Source organism: Oncorhynchus tshawytscha, unplaced genomic scaffold (assembly GCF_018296145.1).
Source record: "Oncorhynchus tshawytscha isolate Ot180627B unplaced genomic scaffold, Otsh_v2.0 Un_contig_4327_pilon_pilon, whole genome shotgun sequence".
Taxonomy (NCBI): domain Eukaryota; kingdom Metazoa; phylum Chordata; class Actinopteri; order Salmoniformes; family Salmonidae; genus Oncorhynchus; species Oncorhynchus tshawytscha.
In genome coordinates, this window is record NW_024609802.1 from 313,963 (window position 1) to 330,000 (window position 16,038).

A 16,038-nucleotide genomic window follows, 5' to 3' on the forward strand; every position below is an offset into this window, starting at 1 on the left:
TGAAGGGAGAGGGATGATACTAGAGGGAGAAAATGAAAGATAGAGTCAGCTGGCCAGTGTTTGATAGAGTCAGCTGGCCAGTGTTTGATAGAGTCAGCTGGCCAGTGTTTGATAGAGTCAGCTGGCCAGTGTTTGATAGAGTCAGCTGGCCAGTGTTTGACAGAGTCAGCTGGCCAGTGTTTGACAGAGTCAGCTGGCCAGTGTTTGACAGAGTCAGCTGGCCAGTGTTTGTGGTGGAGGGAGGGAAGCGTAGAGGGAACGGCGGTGGGCGGCGTTAGCGTGCAATCCTGCGCTCTGTCATGCGCGGCGAGCGGGATAAAGGGTTGCCATGGATCAGCGCTCAGACAGACTGCACATTGCACTCCCATCACCGAGCTCTCTGCATGGGGCTGCAACTGTACAGACAACACTGTGGAGGGAAATAACCTCAAGTTCAAGTCAAGTCCACGTCGGCAGTCAAGTCCCTTCAAAAACAGATTCCTGTCTCAATGGGACTCACTTGGCAGCCAAGTCCCTTGAAATAGAGATTCAAATCAAATCAAATGTTATTAGTCACATGCGCCGAATACAACAGTGAAATCCGTACTTACGAGCCCCTAAAAAACAAAGCAATTTCTAAAAAAACAGATATGAATAAGAAATAAAAAGAACAAGTAATTAAAGAGCAGCAGGGAAATAACAATAGCAAGACTAAATTCGGTGGGGTACCGGTACAGAGTCAATGTGTGGGGGCACCAGTTAGGTGAGGTAGTATGTACATGTAGGTAGAGTTATTAAAGTCTCATGAGGGGGAATAGGTTTTGTCGTGCCCTCTTCACGACTGTCTTGGTGTGTTTGGACCATGTTAGTTTGTTGGTGGTGTGGACACCAAGGAACTTGAAGCTCTCAACCTGCTCCACTGCAGCCCAGTCGATGAGAATGGGGGCGTGCTCTGTCCTCTTTTTCCTGTAGTCCACAATCATCTCCTTGCGGAGAGAGATCACGTTGCGGGAGAGGTTCTTGTCCTGGCACCACACGGCCAGGTCTCTGACGACCTATAGGCTGTCTTGTTGTTGTCGGTGATCAGGCCTACCTCTGTTGTGTCATCGGCAAATTTAATGATGGTGTTGAAGTCGTGCTTGGCCGTGCAGCCATGAGTGAACAGGGAGTACAGGAGAGGACTGAGCACGCACCCCTGAGGGGCCCCTGTGTTGAGGATCAGCGTGGCAGATGTGTTGTTACCTACCCTCACCACCTGGGGGCGGCCCGTCAGGAAGTCCAGAATCCAGTTGCAGAGGGAGGTGTTTAGTCCCAGGGTCCTTAGCTTATTGATGAGCTTTGAGGGCACTATGGTGTTGAACGCTGAGCTGTAGTCAATGAATAGCATTCTCACATAGGTGTTCCTGTCTCAATGGGACTCACCTAGTTAAAGGACAGATGAATAGAGTAGAATAAGTCCACGGTGCGATGTGTTGTGGCTGTCCCACGTTGTTATGATTGCATAATGAATGTGAATGCGTAGGCAGTTATGCAAGGTTGTTGTGCCCAGCATTCAATTTGACAGGCAAGCTATTTCACACAGTGTTAACATTGTACATAATTATGTGTTGTGAAGTTCATGGAAATACAGGTTTGCCGGTTGCACTGACCGATTATTAGACAACCCACCTATATTTGTTGTGTTGTTTTTATAGACATACAGAGAAGTGGAAGATAAGTGATGCTTCATGGCTCTGCTGTGGTGGACTGGTGTTGTGGGGAAACACGTCTACCAGTATAATGTGTGTCATTAACTTCCTGAACCAGCGGACCATAGGACTCCTCTTTGTGACACTGCAGGCCCAGATTAGGCCCAACATCAGAGAGCGTGGAACAGTGGATCTCATTCAATCCCTTTAATCGCATTGTGCCACCACCTCTCTCTCTCTTTCTCTCTCTCTCTCTCTCTCTCTCTCTCTCTCTCTCTCTCTCTCTCTCTCTCTCTCTCTCTCTCTCTCTCTCTCTCTCTCTCTCTCTCTCTCTCTCTTTTGCTCTCTCTCTCTCTCTCTCTCTCTCTCCCTCTCCCTCTCTCTCTCTCTCTCTCTCTCTCTCTCTCTCTCTCTCTCTCTCTCTGTCTCTCTCTCTCTCTCTCTCTCTCTGTCTCTCTCTCTCTCTGTCTCTCTCTCTCTGTGTCTCTCTCTGTCTCTCTCTCTCTCTGTCTCTCTCTCTCTCTGTCTCTCTCTCTCTCTCTCTCTCTCTCTGTCTCTCTCTCTGTCTCTCTCTCTCTCTCTCTCTCTCTCTCTCTCTGTCTCTCTCTCTCTGTCTCTCTCTGTCTCTCTCTCTCTCTGTCTCTCTCTCTCTCTGTCTCTCTCTCTCTCTGTCTCTCTCTCTCTCTCTCTCTCTCTCTCTCTCTCTCTCTCTCTCTCTCTGTCTCTCTCTCTCTCTCTCTCTCTCTCTCTCTCTCTCTCTCTCTCTCTCTCTCTCTCTCTCTCTCTAGTCTGTGTCTACTGAGCCGTATGCCCAGTCCAGAAGAGAGCTCTCTTTGTACTGTAGCTGGCTGGCAGACAGAGAAATAGAGATAGAGGGAGAGAGAAAAGGAGGGACAGCGAGAGGTCTGAGTGACCTGATTCTGTACTCTGTTTTTGGCCGTGGTTCAGATGCAGCAGAGCCTCATCTCTCCTCCAGAGGCTTTTAGGAGGGGAGCCGGTGTCCTCCCCTGTGTCCTCACTCCACCCAGGGACTCTCAGTGTGAAATTGACCATAATGCGGAAGGAATCGTGTACCTGTAGAGGGAGGGAGCGTTGGAGACATGGAGTGAGAGAAGGAGGAGGCTGGGAGGAGGAGAGAGGGGAATGTAGGCAGAGAGAGAAAGAGATATGGAGGATGTGGGGGGGAGAAGTAAAGAGAGTAGGGGGGAGAGAATGAGAGTAAAAATGGTTTGATACAGAAAGGAGAGAGACAGACAGACAGACAGACAGACAGGCAGATGGGGGCTGTTTTGAGGACTGGATATTATTTGTGTCTGGGTGACTGAGATGGGTGTCAAATGTCATGTTTTGTGCGGGCGTAATGAAAACGTGTCTGCTTTCTGAAAGGATGACAGACAGCAAGTATATTTCATTAAATTGAGTCGCTGCTCGGTGTGATTGGCATGTTAGGACGCTTCTCCAGAAATATCACGGCAGGTGTCAATAACGGGAGACGAGAACACACGTCTTGTTCTCTGTACATGCATGAGTGTGTGTCACACACACACACACACACACACACACACACACACACACACACACACACACACACACACACACACACACACACACACACACACACACACACACACACACACACACACACCACACACACACACACACACACACACACACACACACACACACACACACACACACACACATATGCACACACACTTCTATCAAAAGTACCAAAAGTACCCCCGTTATACCCTTCGAGGTATAAATCTGAAATCGGCTGAAAATAAAAGAAATGTTCGTGCACCTCTTGTTGTTGGAGAGCCATTCCCTCTCCCTCCTCACATCTCCCTCACTCCCTCCCGACTTTCTCATTTCTCATTTCCTCCCTCATAGGGCGGTTAACCCCTGACCTCTGGGTGATGAGGCTCCTTTGTAACCGCTGTAACAATGATGAAAATCAAGTCAAGGGGCAGTAGCCAGCAGAAGATTTCTCTTCTTCTCTCATTTGTTCCTCTTTCTATCAGAGGAGTAAACAGCAGGAGGGCTATAGATGGAAGGGTCCACCGCTCTACCAACTAAAGCTCCAGATATAAAGGTGTCTGGTGATGGTATGTTTATGCGCTCATGTGTGTGTGCCCTGAGCTATCGCCACGACGACAACGCCGGGCCAAGCTCTCTGTCTTGTGATGATGCATGGGCCGGCGGTAGAGAGGACAGCAGGCAGGCCTGCAGAAAGACTAACACAGCAGAAGGCTAGATGTGTCACATGGGATGACACTGGAGAGACGAAGCAGGTACGGGGAGTAAAACCTTTAATATAGAACGGACATGGAACGAGACAGTAACAGCATCAGCAAACAGGTAACACAGACAAAAAAACTATTACTGCAGCAGCGGGAACAGAGCAAGGAAACTGACAAATATAGGGGAGGTAATAAACAGATGATGAGTGAGTCCAAGTGAGTCCAATATCGCTGATGCACGTGATGAGGGAAGGCAGGTGTGCATAGTAGATGATAGGAGTGAGTGAAGCAGGTCAGCCTGGTGCCCTCAAGCACCAGAGGGGGGAAGAGTGGGAGTAGACATGACAGTACCCCCCCCTCTAGGGGCGCCACCCGGCGTTCACCCGGGCAAGCCGGCCGAGACATGGGCGCTGGGAAAGCCGGTTGGGGCGTGGGAGCCCAACTATCTGGCAGGAGTGTGAGAACCTGGCGAGCCCCCTGAGGCATGGCAGACCGACAATCCGTCTGAGGCAAGATGCTTGTAGATCCCGCTGCAGCGAGGGAGATGTAAAGCAGGGCAACCTGGTGCCCTCGAGCGCAAGGGGGGGGGGAGAGCGGGAGCAGATGTGACAGAACCCCCCCACTCTTGGGACACCACCCGGCGTCCCACTTGGGCGAACCCGGCCGAGACATGGGGGCTGGGCAAGCCGGTTGGGGCGTGGAAGCCTGACGAACCGACAGGAGCGTGGGAGCCTGGCGAGCCGGCTGAGGTATGGAAGCCTAACATCCGGCTGAGGCAAAACGCCTGACGCCTGTCGAGGGAGCCCAACAATCCAGCGGAGTGTGACGTGGGATGGAAATCTGCCGAGCCAACCGAGGCAACGAAACCTCTCGAGCCAGCCAGGGTGTGGATGCCCGACCGGCTGGCTTACGCACCCCCGGGTCCATCGGCGGCGGAATCCACCCCAATTTTTAAATAATAATCCTGGACCGGCTGGGCGAATAAGAACTGACGATCCGGCTGAGTCCCGACGTGGGATGTGCGCCATCCGAGCCAACCGGGACAAGGAAACTTCTTGAGCCAGCTAGGGCGTGGAAGCCCAACATGTTGGCTAGGCACCCCAGGTTCCATCGGCGGTGCCAGTACTCCCCGATGCTTCGTATGATGGCTGCTGCATTCTGTCACTCAATTGCTTCTCCTATAGCAGATTATAGCAGGAAGGTCTTCGCCGCTAAACGACTCCTGTCCCTCCGTCAAGGTGCCCAGAGTGTTGCTGAAATGGCATGTGAGTTCCGCACCCTCGCCGCAGAGCGAGGCTGGAATGATGAGGCTCTTCAGGGAGCATTCCGGAACTCACTCACTGAGACCCTCAAGGACGAGTTGGTGTCCAGGGAGGAGCCTGATGATCTTGATGAACTCATTTCTCTCACTATCCGCATTGACAACCATCTCTGGGAGTGTTGGAGGGAGAGGGTAGGTAGGGTTGCAAGTACCTTAACATCTGCTTCAGTGCCTTGCCCTTCTCCTCCGACTGCATCCCTACCCCAGGCATGTTCTAAGCCTGAACCCATGCAGCCTGGCCGGACCCATCTATCTCCAGAGGAGAGGCAGATACTAGGAGCTGTCTATACTGTGTCCAGGTTGGCCAGATGGTCTCCACTTGTTCCCTGCGTCCAGTAAGACGAGGCTCGGCCGTTATGGGGGAAATATTGTTGAGTCAAATCGCTGGCCCATCTTCCCCCAGACCTCTGTTTGAGACCAACCTTGTGTGGCAGAGCCACTCTCTGGTATTCACCAGGAGATGATCAGTTTCCACATAATCAACAGTCCCAACCCAACCCAGCTCACTCCAACCTCAGCCTCCACATCTGGCTTCCTACAACTCACCCAAGCTTCCCTGGATCTGCACTACACAATCTCTCCCTGTGTTCCAATAAATATCTTGGTTCATTCATCCCTGTTTCCTGGTCTGAGTCTGCTCTTGGGTTCCCCTGTGTTGCTCTGCTTAACTGTATGAGAAATCAAAGTGTGGTTTTTTCTTCGTCAAGAAAAAAGATGGGTCATGGGTCACTTCCGTGGGTTGAATAGTATCACTGTCAGGAACAAGTATCCCTTGCCACTCATCAGTTCTGCTTTCCCTCCCCCTCCATGGTGCCACGGTTTTCACTAAACTCCACCTCCAGAATGCCTACCACCTTTTCCGCATCAGAGAGGGGGACGAGTGGAAAACGGCATTCAACACACAACTTGGACACTTTGAGTTTTTGTACTGTTAAGCGGAACAGCACAGGGGAACCCAAGTGCAAACTCAGACCAGGAAACAGGGATGAATGAACCAAGATATTTATTGTAACACAGGGAGAGATGAAGTGCAGCCTGGCGCCCTCAAGCGCCAGAGAGGGGAAGCGTGGGAGCAGACGTGACAAGATGTTTTGAGTTGGCCGCTCTGTCCTGCCTCCCATATGGTACCCTATTCCCTATATAGTGCACTACTTTTGACCCATGCTAGAGGATGGCTGGGTGCTAGCCTCAGCTACACTTCATGCTCCCCGGCCCACGGAACCAGCAATCTAAGCCAGCAGATTTTTAAAGGTCAGGCGACATTGGCTGGACTGGACCCAGCTAGCACATAACGTTCTGAGAACCATGTTTCTTAGAGCTTGGTGAGAGCGTGATTGTCCTGTGGTTATTTTGTATTCAACCTTCCCACAACTCTCTAGGAATGGTGCAGGAAAGTTGCTTGGCTTTGGGACATTCTTAACACAGTTCAGGAACTTGACAAAAAAAGTTTATTTTCTTGGTATTTCATAACTTCAACAGAATGTTTCCTAAAAGTTTGAACACGGTTACATTTCATTTCAATGTTGGTAATGTTCTAGGAACGTTCTACAACTGGTTTGACATTGGGAATGTTCTCAAAAAGTTCAGAGAATATTAAGAAACAATGTGGGAATTTCAGTACTTCAGCATAATGTTTCCTACAGGTTTTTTCATGGTTCTATTTAATCTCATGTTCTCAAATTGTTCCGAGAATGTTAAAAAACGATGTTCTTCTGTGAGAATTTTAGTACTTCCACAGAACATTCCACACAAGTTCCCACGTGGTTCCATTTAATGTCATATTTGTATTACATTCTGGGAACATGTTTAAAATGTTAAGCGATTCTGGGAATGTTGTACTCATTAACATCAATACGCTCTAAATTCCATTCTCAGAACATGAAAAAAACTTTCCATAAAAAAACACATTAAAACTTTAGTGACATTCAGAGAATGTTCTCAGAATGTTACTTAAAAACATCTACATTCCGTTCTCAGCATCAACAAATCTCTCTCTATCCTCCATCTTGTGAAGTGGGTTCAGGTGTGTTGGCTGCGCCAACTAATTGGCCCCATCTGATCTTAATGAGTGCTTGTTTCCTTTGAAAGGACTAAAATAAACAGCTTTGTATGCGCAAAAAACCATGGCATGCTAGCTCCATCCTGGTGGTGCACTGGACTAATTCCAGGGATAGACAGGGATAGAAAGTCATAGGTTTGATTGAATCTAACTGATGCAGTGTCACAATAAAAAAATATGTGTTCTCATGATTATTCCTCAGGAAATGACTGGCCATGTGTCCTATCTGTACTTCAGAAAATGAAATCCTAAATATGCTAGCAGTGTTAAGTCCTATTAAAGCATTCAGTGAAACCTCTAAATAACCCACTAACCAGAGTAAATATTCCCATAATAGGCAAACTTTTAACTTCTGTTCTCAGGACGTTTAAAAAACGTTATTTTTTACGACCATGAAATATATGGCTTTGTTCCAACAACCAATGTGAAACCAAAAACATATGTTTTTCTCTCTCTGACTTGTTTATTCTCTCTCTCCCTTCTTCTCCCGATATGAAATGAATTTGACTCGACCATAGTGAAGTCTCTGTCACGTTCGTCATAAGGATCAGACCAAGGCAGCATGGTATGCGTACATTCTCTACAAAAAAACTACATCAACGAACGAAACGTGACGCTATACAAATAGTGCTGACAGGCAACTAAACATAGACACGATCCCACAACACAAATGAGGAAAATGGCTGCCTAAATATGATCCCCAGTCAGAGACAACGATAAACTGCTGTCTCAGATTGGGAACCATATCAGGCCAACATAGACATACAAAAACTAGAGTACCCACCCTAGTCACACCCTGACCTAACCAAAATATATAGAAAAACAGAGATATCTAAGGTCAGGGCGTGACAGTCTCAGACAGATTACTCATAACATAACCACCATGTTATGGAGACGGCTCCAGTGTATGATTCTATTGACTTCATGAAAGCTCTCTATCTCCGTGGTGACAAAGATGAAGCGCTTGTGAAACTCTGTCAGCAGACACTTGACTGAACATTTCCCTGAAGACTGAGTTCACTAAAAAGCTTCCGGGAAAGAACCACCAACCAAAAGGGTGGCATTGCCATATTTTGCTTCACTTTGTCCCCACAATGGCCTCCTTGACCAACCAAAAGGGTATCATTGCCATATTTTGCTCCACTTTGTCCCCACCAATGCCATCTTAACCAAGAAAAAGAGTAACATTGCCATATTTTGCTCCACTTTATCCCAATAATGGCCTCATTGAAAAAAATGATGGCTTGTTTACATGCAGAAGCTTACTGTTACCGACAGTTAGAGCTTTAATGCCGATAAACACGACTTTGGTTTATAATGTAGTTTTTATCGTGTCTAATCTTTCATTAAGCAGAGAGAGACGCCAGTGTTTCTAATGTATTAGATGGACCCAGACACAACGCTGGTTGAGATGGAAGGTTTGAATCGGCATGATGGTATGCCAGAAATGATTTGGTCTTATAATATATGATAACAGGTGATGATTTATAACCCGCTTTCACATCTGACCTCAGGACCTTTAATCACGGGAAAGGAGAACAACATCTCCAACTGTAATATCAACTGTCGCGCTTTTACTCTCACAATAACCCAGCGCACTGCCTCCATATTAATCAAATGGGACGGTCCACCAGTCCAAAGCCCACTGTTTCAAATCTGTCCATACAGATGGAATAATGCCTGTTGTCTAGCATCATTATTCTGCTATCAGAAGCCATACAGCCTTCTCTTTTCTTATGACAGGTGGACATTCCCCAGACTGTATGTCGTCCATATTCCAACCCACCATTCTATCTGCATATAATAGTCATTTGGTGGTTGCTTATATTTTTCCTGTTTCACACATGTACAAGTGGGAATTAATATACGTGTGTGAATTGGAAATGTGTTTTTTGGCATAGCCGACCCTTGGTGAATGGGGTCACGGCCAGGGTCAGTCATTATCAATGGCGACCCTGGACCAATTAGGTTTAACTGCCTTGCTCAAGGGCACATCAACAGATGTTTCCCTTTGTCAGCGCAGGGATTCAAACTAGTGACCTTTTAATTACTGGCTCATTGCTCTAACCGCTGGGTTACCTGACACATATGGCTGGGCTACCTGACACATATGGCTGGGCTACCTGACACATATGGCTGGGTTACCTGACACATATGGCTGGGTTACCTGACACATATGGCTGGGTTACCTGACACATATGGCTGGGTTACCTGACACATATGGCTGGGTTACCTGGGTTACCTGACACATATGGCTGGGCTACCTGACACATACCTGGCTGGGTTACCTGACACATATGGCTGGGTTACCTGACACATATGGCTGGGCTATATGGCTGACACATATGGGTTACCTGACACATATGGCTGGGCTACCTGACACATATGGCTGGGCTACCTGACACATATGGCTGACACATATGGCTGGGCTACCTGACACATATGGCTGGGCTACCTGACACATATGGCTGGGCTACCTGACACATATGGCTGGGCTACCTGACACATATGGCTGGGCTACCTGACACATATGGCTGGGCTACCTGACACATATGGCTGGGCTACCTGACACATATGGCTGGGCTACCTGACACATATGGCTGGGCTACCTGACACATATGGCTGGGCTACCTGACACATATGGCTGGGCTACCTGACACATATGGCTGGGTTACCTGACACCTGACACATATGGCTGGGCTACCTGACACATATGGCTGGGCTACCTGACACATATGGCTGGGCTACCTGACACATATGGCTGGGCTACCTGACACATATGGCTGGGCTACCTGACACATATGGCTGGGCTACCTGACACATATGGCTGACACATATGGCTGGGCTACCTGACACATATGGCTGGGCTACCTGACACATATGGCTGGGCTACCTGACACATATGGCTGGGTTACCTGACACATATGGCTGGGCTACCTGGCTGGGTTACCTGACACATATGGCTGGGCTACCTGACACATATGGCTGGGCTGACACATATGGCTGGGCTACCTGACACATATGGCTGGGCTACCTGACACATATGGCTGGGCTACCTGACACATATGGCTGGGCTACCTGACACATATGGCTGGGCTACCTGACACATATGGCTGGGCTACCTGACACATATGGCTGGGCTACCTGACACATATGGCTGGGCTACCTGACACATATGGGCTACCTGACACATATGGCTGGGCTACCTGACACATATGGCTGGGCTACCTGACACATATGGCTGGGCTACCTGACACATATGGCTGGGCTACCTGACACATATGGCTGGGCTACCTGACACATATGGCTGGGCTACCTGACACATATGGCTGGGCTACCTGACACATATGGCTGGGCTACCTGACACATATGGCTGGGTTACCTGACACATATGGCTGGGCTACCTGACACATATGGCTGGGCTACCTGACACATATGGCTGGGCTACCTGACACATATGGCTGGGCTACCTGACACATATGGCTGGGTTACCTGACACATATGGTAGGGCTTACCTGACACATATGGCTGGGCTACCTGACACATATGGCTGGGCTACCTGACACATATGGCTGGGTTACCTGACACATATGGCTGGCTACCTGACACATATGGCTGGGGTTACCTGACACATATGGCTGGGTTACCTGACACATATGGCTGGGCTACCTGACACATATGGCTGGGCTACCTGACACATATGGCTACCTGACACATATGGCTGGGTTACCTGACACATATGGCTGGGTTACCTGACACATATGGCTGGGTTACCTGACACATATGGCTGGGTTACCTGACACATATGGCTGGGCTACCTGACACATATGGCTGGGTTACCTGACACATATGGCTGGGTTACCTGCTGGGCTACCTGACACATATGGCTGACCTGACATATGGCTGGGCTACCTGACACATATGGCTGGGTTACCTGACACATATGGCTTACCTGACACATATGGCTGGGCTACCTGACACATATGGCTGGGCTACCTGACACATATGGCTGGGCTACCTGACACTACCTGACACATATGGCTGGGCTACCTGACACATATGGCTGGGCTACCTGACACATATGGCTGAGCTACCTGACACATATGGCTGGGTTACCTGACACATATGGCTGGGTTACCTGACACATATGGCTGGGTTACCTGACACATATGGCTGGGCTACCTGACACATGGCAATTACAAAAGCACAGTAGCATGTCCAATTGCGAAGCATAACAGCTGCATAAGAGATGAAAAACGAGGTGAGCGTTTCTTGTTTTTCCGATTATTTCTCCTCCCTAGAGGTGCAACACTGATTTGGCGTGACGGTGTGAAAATAAGGAAGGCTCATTTTGTTTTGTTGTCCGATTCACTTTGAATATTTTGTTCTGTTGCTCTCAGGCTCTGCCTGAGATCAGCCTGTCAGAGTAGCTGCTGGCAATATTACATAGGACTACTGTAACTTGACTGCAGTCTTCATCCCTCTCCCTTTCCCTGTCTATCTCTTTTCATCTCTCTCTCTCTCTCTCTCACACACTCTCTCTCTTTCTCTCTCTCTCTTTCCCTCCCCTCTCTCTACTTCTCCCTCACTCCCTCTCTGCATGTCCAGAAGGTCAGTCTCAGACAGTCTAAACAACACTGTGTCACTGAGACTAAACCCAGACAGTCTAAACAACACTGTGTCACTGAGACTAAACCCAGACAGTCTAAATAACACTGTCACTGAGACTAAACCCAGACAGTCTAAATAACACTGTGTCACTGAGACTAAACTCAGACAGTCTAAAAGGCCATTATGAACCTCTCTCCCTTCACATTCATGTCTTCTGACTCGGAGATGAATTCCTCTGTGTTTTCTACTGGTCTTTACAACTGTTGAAACTGTTGTTTCTGGTCTTGGAGGAGATGCAGTGCTTGCCGGTTTTATCTCCAACCCAGCTGTACCACATGGAAGACAATGTTAGTGCAGATGAAGGATGATGATAGTGTTGATGAATCAGGTGTGTTACTGCAGGGCTGGAGCCAAACCCACACTTTTGTCTCTATAACCCCCTCCTACATACACTGACTTTGATAGCTACTTTATTGAGGGAAATGTGCTCACTATGACTGAGATATGTGGTTGTCTCACCAAGCTATCTGAAGATAAATGCACTAACTTTAAGTCTCTCTCACTGAACATCTACCATAGTCTTCTTCAGAATACACACTCTTCTTCAACAAGAAATAAGAGACTGTTGATCACAAACAAAGTCCAATAATGACTCTCTGCCTCCCCTCTCTCTTTCCCTCCCCTCCCTCTCTCCATCCAGCTCTTAACCATCGACGACAACTTCTGTGGCCTGGATATGAACGCTCCGCTGGGGGTGTCAGAGATGGTGCAGGGCATCCCTCTGTTCTCTGACTCCACCGACAAGATGACCTCGGTCATCGCCTATGTCTACAAGAACCACTCTCTGGCCTTCGTGGGCACCAAGAGCGGGCGCATCAAGAAGGTAGGCGGGCGGCCATTGATACTATTACACTTCCCAGTGGTCTCCCACCAGGGACTGTGGAGGGCTACTAGGAGATACGAGGAGAATGTTTTTCCACAAACATACTGTCGGCCGTTTTCTCTTCAGGAGGGAGAGGTGGAGGAGAGGCAGTGTGTGTGAGTGTGTGTGTGTGTGTGTGTCAGAGAGAGAGCATCTCGAGACCACCTCAGGGGTTTTATTAATAGAGGTCTTTCTGGTGTTTCTGGACATCTCTCCTGATCCATGGTCCTGTATAATACACGCTACACCATGACAATCTACTGTTCACTGTAGCTGCTACCATATCATTTTTGTCCACAACACTGAAATAGTCTCTAAAATTATACAAACCATACGTCATTTTCCATTGTACAAAGAAACTAAAGAAGTCGCTGCCATAAACAGATCAACCGTTAGAGACTGTGTTTTGAAGTGTGTGACTGTAGCGTGGGTGGATAGGCCTGGTGCAGCGTGTCGGAGCCCCAGCCTGGACCCCTGCTGCCCCCAACGCCCCCCTCTCAGGGAGCCCTGTCCTGGGGTAATTGGATGATGCGGTGCTGGGGGGCCCTGGGCCTGCTGCTCTGCTTCTCTCTCTTCTCTGATGTGCTGACAGGGGTGTGAGCATACACACAGCCATGACTGAGACTAATCCAGGGCCAAGCCAGCTAGCCGCTCCTGGCTCTGAGGACAATAGTATTACAGAGAGAAGGAAGGAGAGGAGAGAGTGGAGCTGAGAGAAGGAGAGGAGAGAGTGGAGCTGAGAGAAGGAGCTGAGAGAAGGAGAGGAGATAGTGGAGCTGAGAGAAGGAGCTGAGAGAAGGAGAGGAGAGAGTGGAGCTGAGAGAAGGAGCTGAGAGAAGGAGAGGAGAGAGTGGAGCTGAGAGAAGGAGCTGAGAGAAGGAGAGGAAGAGTGGAGCTGAGAGAAGGAGAGGAGAGAGTGGAGCTGAGAGAAGGAGAGGAGAGAGTGGAGCTGAAAGAAGGAGCTGAGAGAGTGGAGCTGAGAGAAGGAGAGGAGAGAGTGTAGCGGATAGAAGGAGAGGAGAGAGTGGAGCTGAGATAAGGAGAGGAGAGAGTGGAGCTGAGAGAAGGAGAGGAGAGAGTGGAGTTGAGAGAAGGAGAGGAGAGAGTGGAGCTGAGAGAAGGAGAGGAGAGAGTGGAGCTGAGAGAAGGAGAGGAGAGAGTGGAGCTGAGAGAAGGAGAGGAGAGAGTGGAGCTGAGAGAAGGAGAGGAGAGAGTGGAGCTGAGAGGAGGAGAGGAGAGAGTGGAGCTGAGAGAGTGGAGCTGAGAGAAGGAGAGGAGAGAGTGGAGCTGAGAGAAGGAGAGGAGAGAGTGGAGCTGAGAGAAGGAGAGGAGAGAGTGAGGCTCAGAGAAGGAGAGTGAGAGAAGGAGAGCTGAGAGAGTGGAGCTGAGAGAAGGAGAGGAGAGAGTGGAGCTGAGAGAGTGGAGCTGAGAGAAGGAGAGGAGAGAGTGGAGCTGAGAGAGTGGAGCTGAGAGAAGGAGAGGAGAGAGTGGAGCTGAGAGGAGAGAGTGGAGCTGAGAGAAGGAGAGTGGTGCTGAGAGAAGGAGAGGAGAGAGTGGAGCTGAGAGAAGGAGAGGAGAGGAGAGAGTGGAGCTGAGAGGAGAGGGTGGAGCTGAAAGAAGGAGAGTGGTGCTGAGAGAGGAGAGGAGAGAGTGGAGCTGAGAGAAGGAGAGGAGAGGAGAAAGTGGTGCTGAGAGAAGGAGAGGAGAGAGTGGAGCTTAGTGAAGGAGAGGAGAGGAGAGAGTGGAGCTGAGAGAAGGAGAGGAGAGGAGAGAGTGGAGCTGAGAGAAGGAGAGGAGAGGAGAGAGTGGAGCTGAGAGAAGGAGAGGAGAGAGTGGAGCTGAGAGAAGGAAGCAGATGGAGAGAGTGGTGCTTAGCGAGGAGAGGAGAGGAGAGGAGAGAGTGGCTGAGAGAAGGAGAGGAGAGAGTGGTGCTCAGAGGAGGAGAGGAGAGAGTGGTGCTCAGAGGAGGAGAGGAGAGAGTGGAGCTGAAAGAAGGAGAGGAGAGGAGAGTGGTGCTCAGAGAAGGAGGGGAGAGTGGTGCTCAGAGGAGGAGAGGAGAGAGTGGAGCTGAGAGAAGGAGAGGAGAGGAGAGTGGTGCTCAGAGAAGGAGAGGAGAGAGTGGTGCTTAGCAAAGGAGAGGAGAAGAGTGGTGCTGAGAGGAGGAGAGGAGAGAGTGGTGCTGAGAGAGTGATAGAAAGGGTGGAGAGTGATAGAAAGAGAGGGAGTGATAGAAAGGGTGAGAGTGATAGAAAGGGTGGAGGGTGATAGAAAGGGTGGAGAGTGATAGAACGAGTGGAGAGTGATAGAAAGGGTGGAGAGTGATAGAAAGGGTAGAGAGTGATAGAAAGGGTGGAGAGTGATAGAACGAGTGGAGAGTGATAGAAAGGGTGGAGAGTGATAGAAAGGGTAGAGAGTGATAGAAAGAGAGGGAGAAGGATGCCAGACAGAGTGTGTGTGTGAAAGAGAGGGAGAAGGATGCCAGACAGTGTGTGTGTGAAAGAGAGGGAGAAGGATGTCAGACAGAGTGTGTGTGTGAAAGAGAGGGAGAAGGATGCCAGACCGAGTGTGTGTGTGAAAGAGAGGGAGAAGGATGCCAGACAGAGTGTGTGTGTGAAAGAGAGGGAGAAGGATGCCAGACCGAGTGTGTGTGTGAAAGAGAGGGAGAAGGATGCCAGACAGAGTGTGTGTGTGAAAGAGAGGGAGAAGGAAGCCAGACAGAGTGTGTGTGTGAAAGGGAGGGAGAAGGATGCCAGACAGAGTGTGTGTGTGAAAGAGAGGGAGAAGGATGCCAGACAGAGTGTGTGTGTGAAAGAGAGGGAGAAGGATGCCAGACAGAGTGTGTGTGTGAAAGAGAGGGAGAAGGATGCCAGACAGAGTGTGTGTGTGAAAGAGAGGGAGAAGGATGCCAGACCGAGTGTGTGTGTGAAAGAGAGGGAGAAGGATGCCAGACAGAGTGTGTGTGTGAAAGAGAGGGAGAAGGAATAGCCAGACAGAGTGTGTGTGTGAAAGGGAGGGAGAAGGATGCCAGACAGAGTGTGTGTGTGAAAGAGAGGGAGAAGGATGCCAGACAGAGTGTGTGTGTGAAAGAGAGGGAGAAGGATGCCAGACAGAGTGTGTGTGTGAAAGAGAGGGAGAAGGAAGCCAGACAGAGTGTGTGTGGAAAGTGAGGGAGAAGGATGCCAGAAGAGAAAGAGAGGGAGAAGGATGCCAGACAG

At 49.4% G+C, this 16,038-nt stretch overlaps 1 protein-coding gene across 1 annotated transcript in view; it reads left to right on the forward strand.

Moving 5' to 3' along the window:
• Positions 1–16,038, forward strand: part of LOC112237523 (plexin-A4-like) — a 296,904-nt gene that overhangs the window by 59,470 nt on the left and 221,396 nt on the right. The window contains exon 3 of the mRNA XM_042318328.1: positions 12,602–12,784. Coding sequence (XP_042174262.1) covers positions 12,602–12,784 — 183 coding nt within the window. The remainder of the gene's footprint in view (positions 1–12,601; positions 12,785–16,038) is intronic.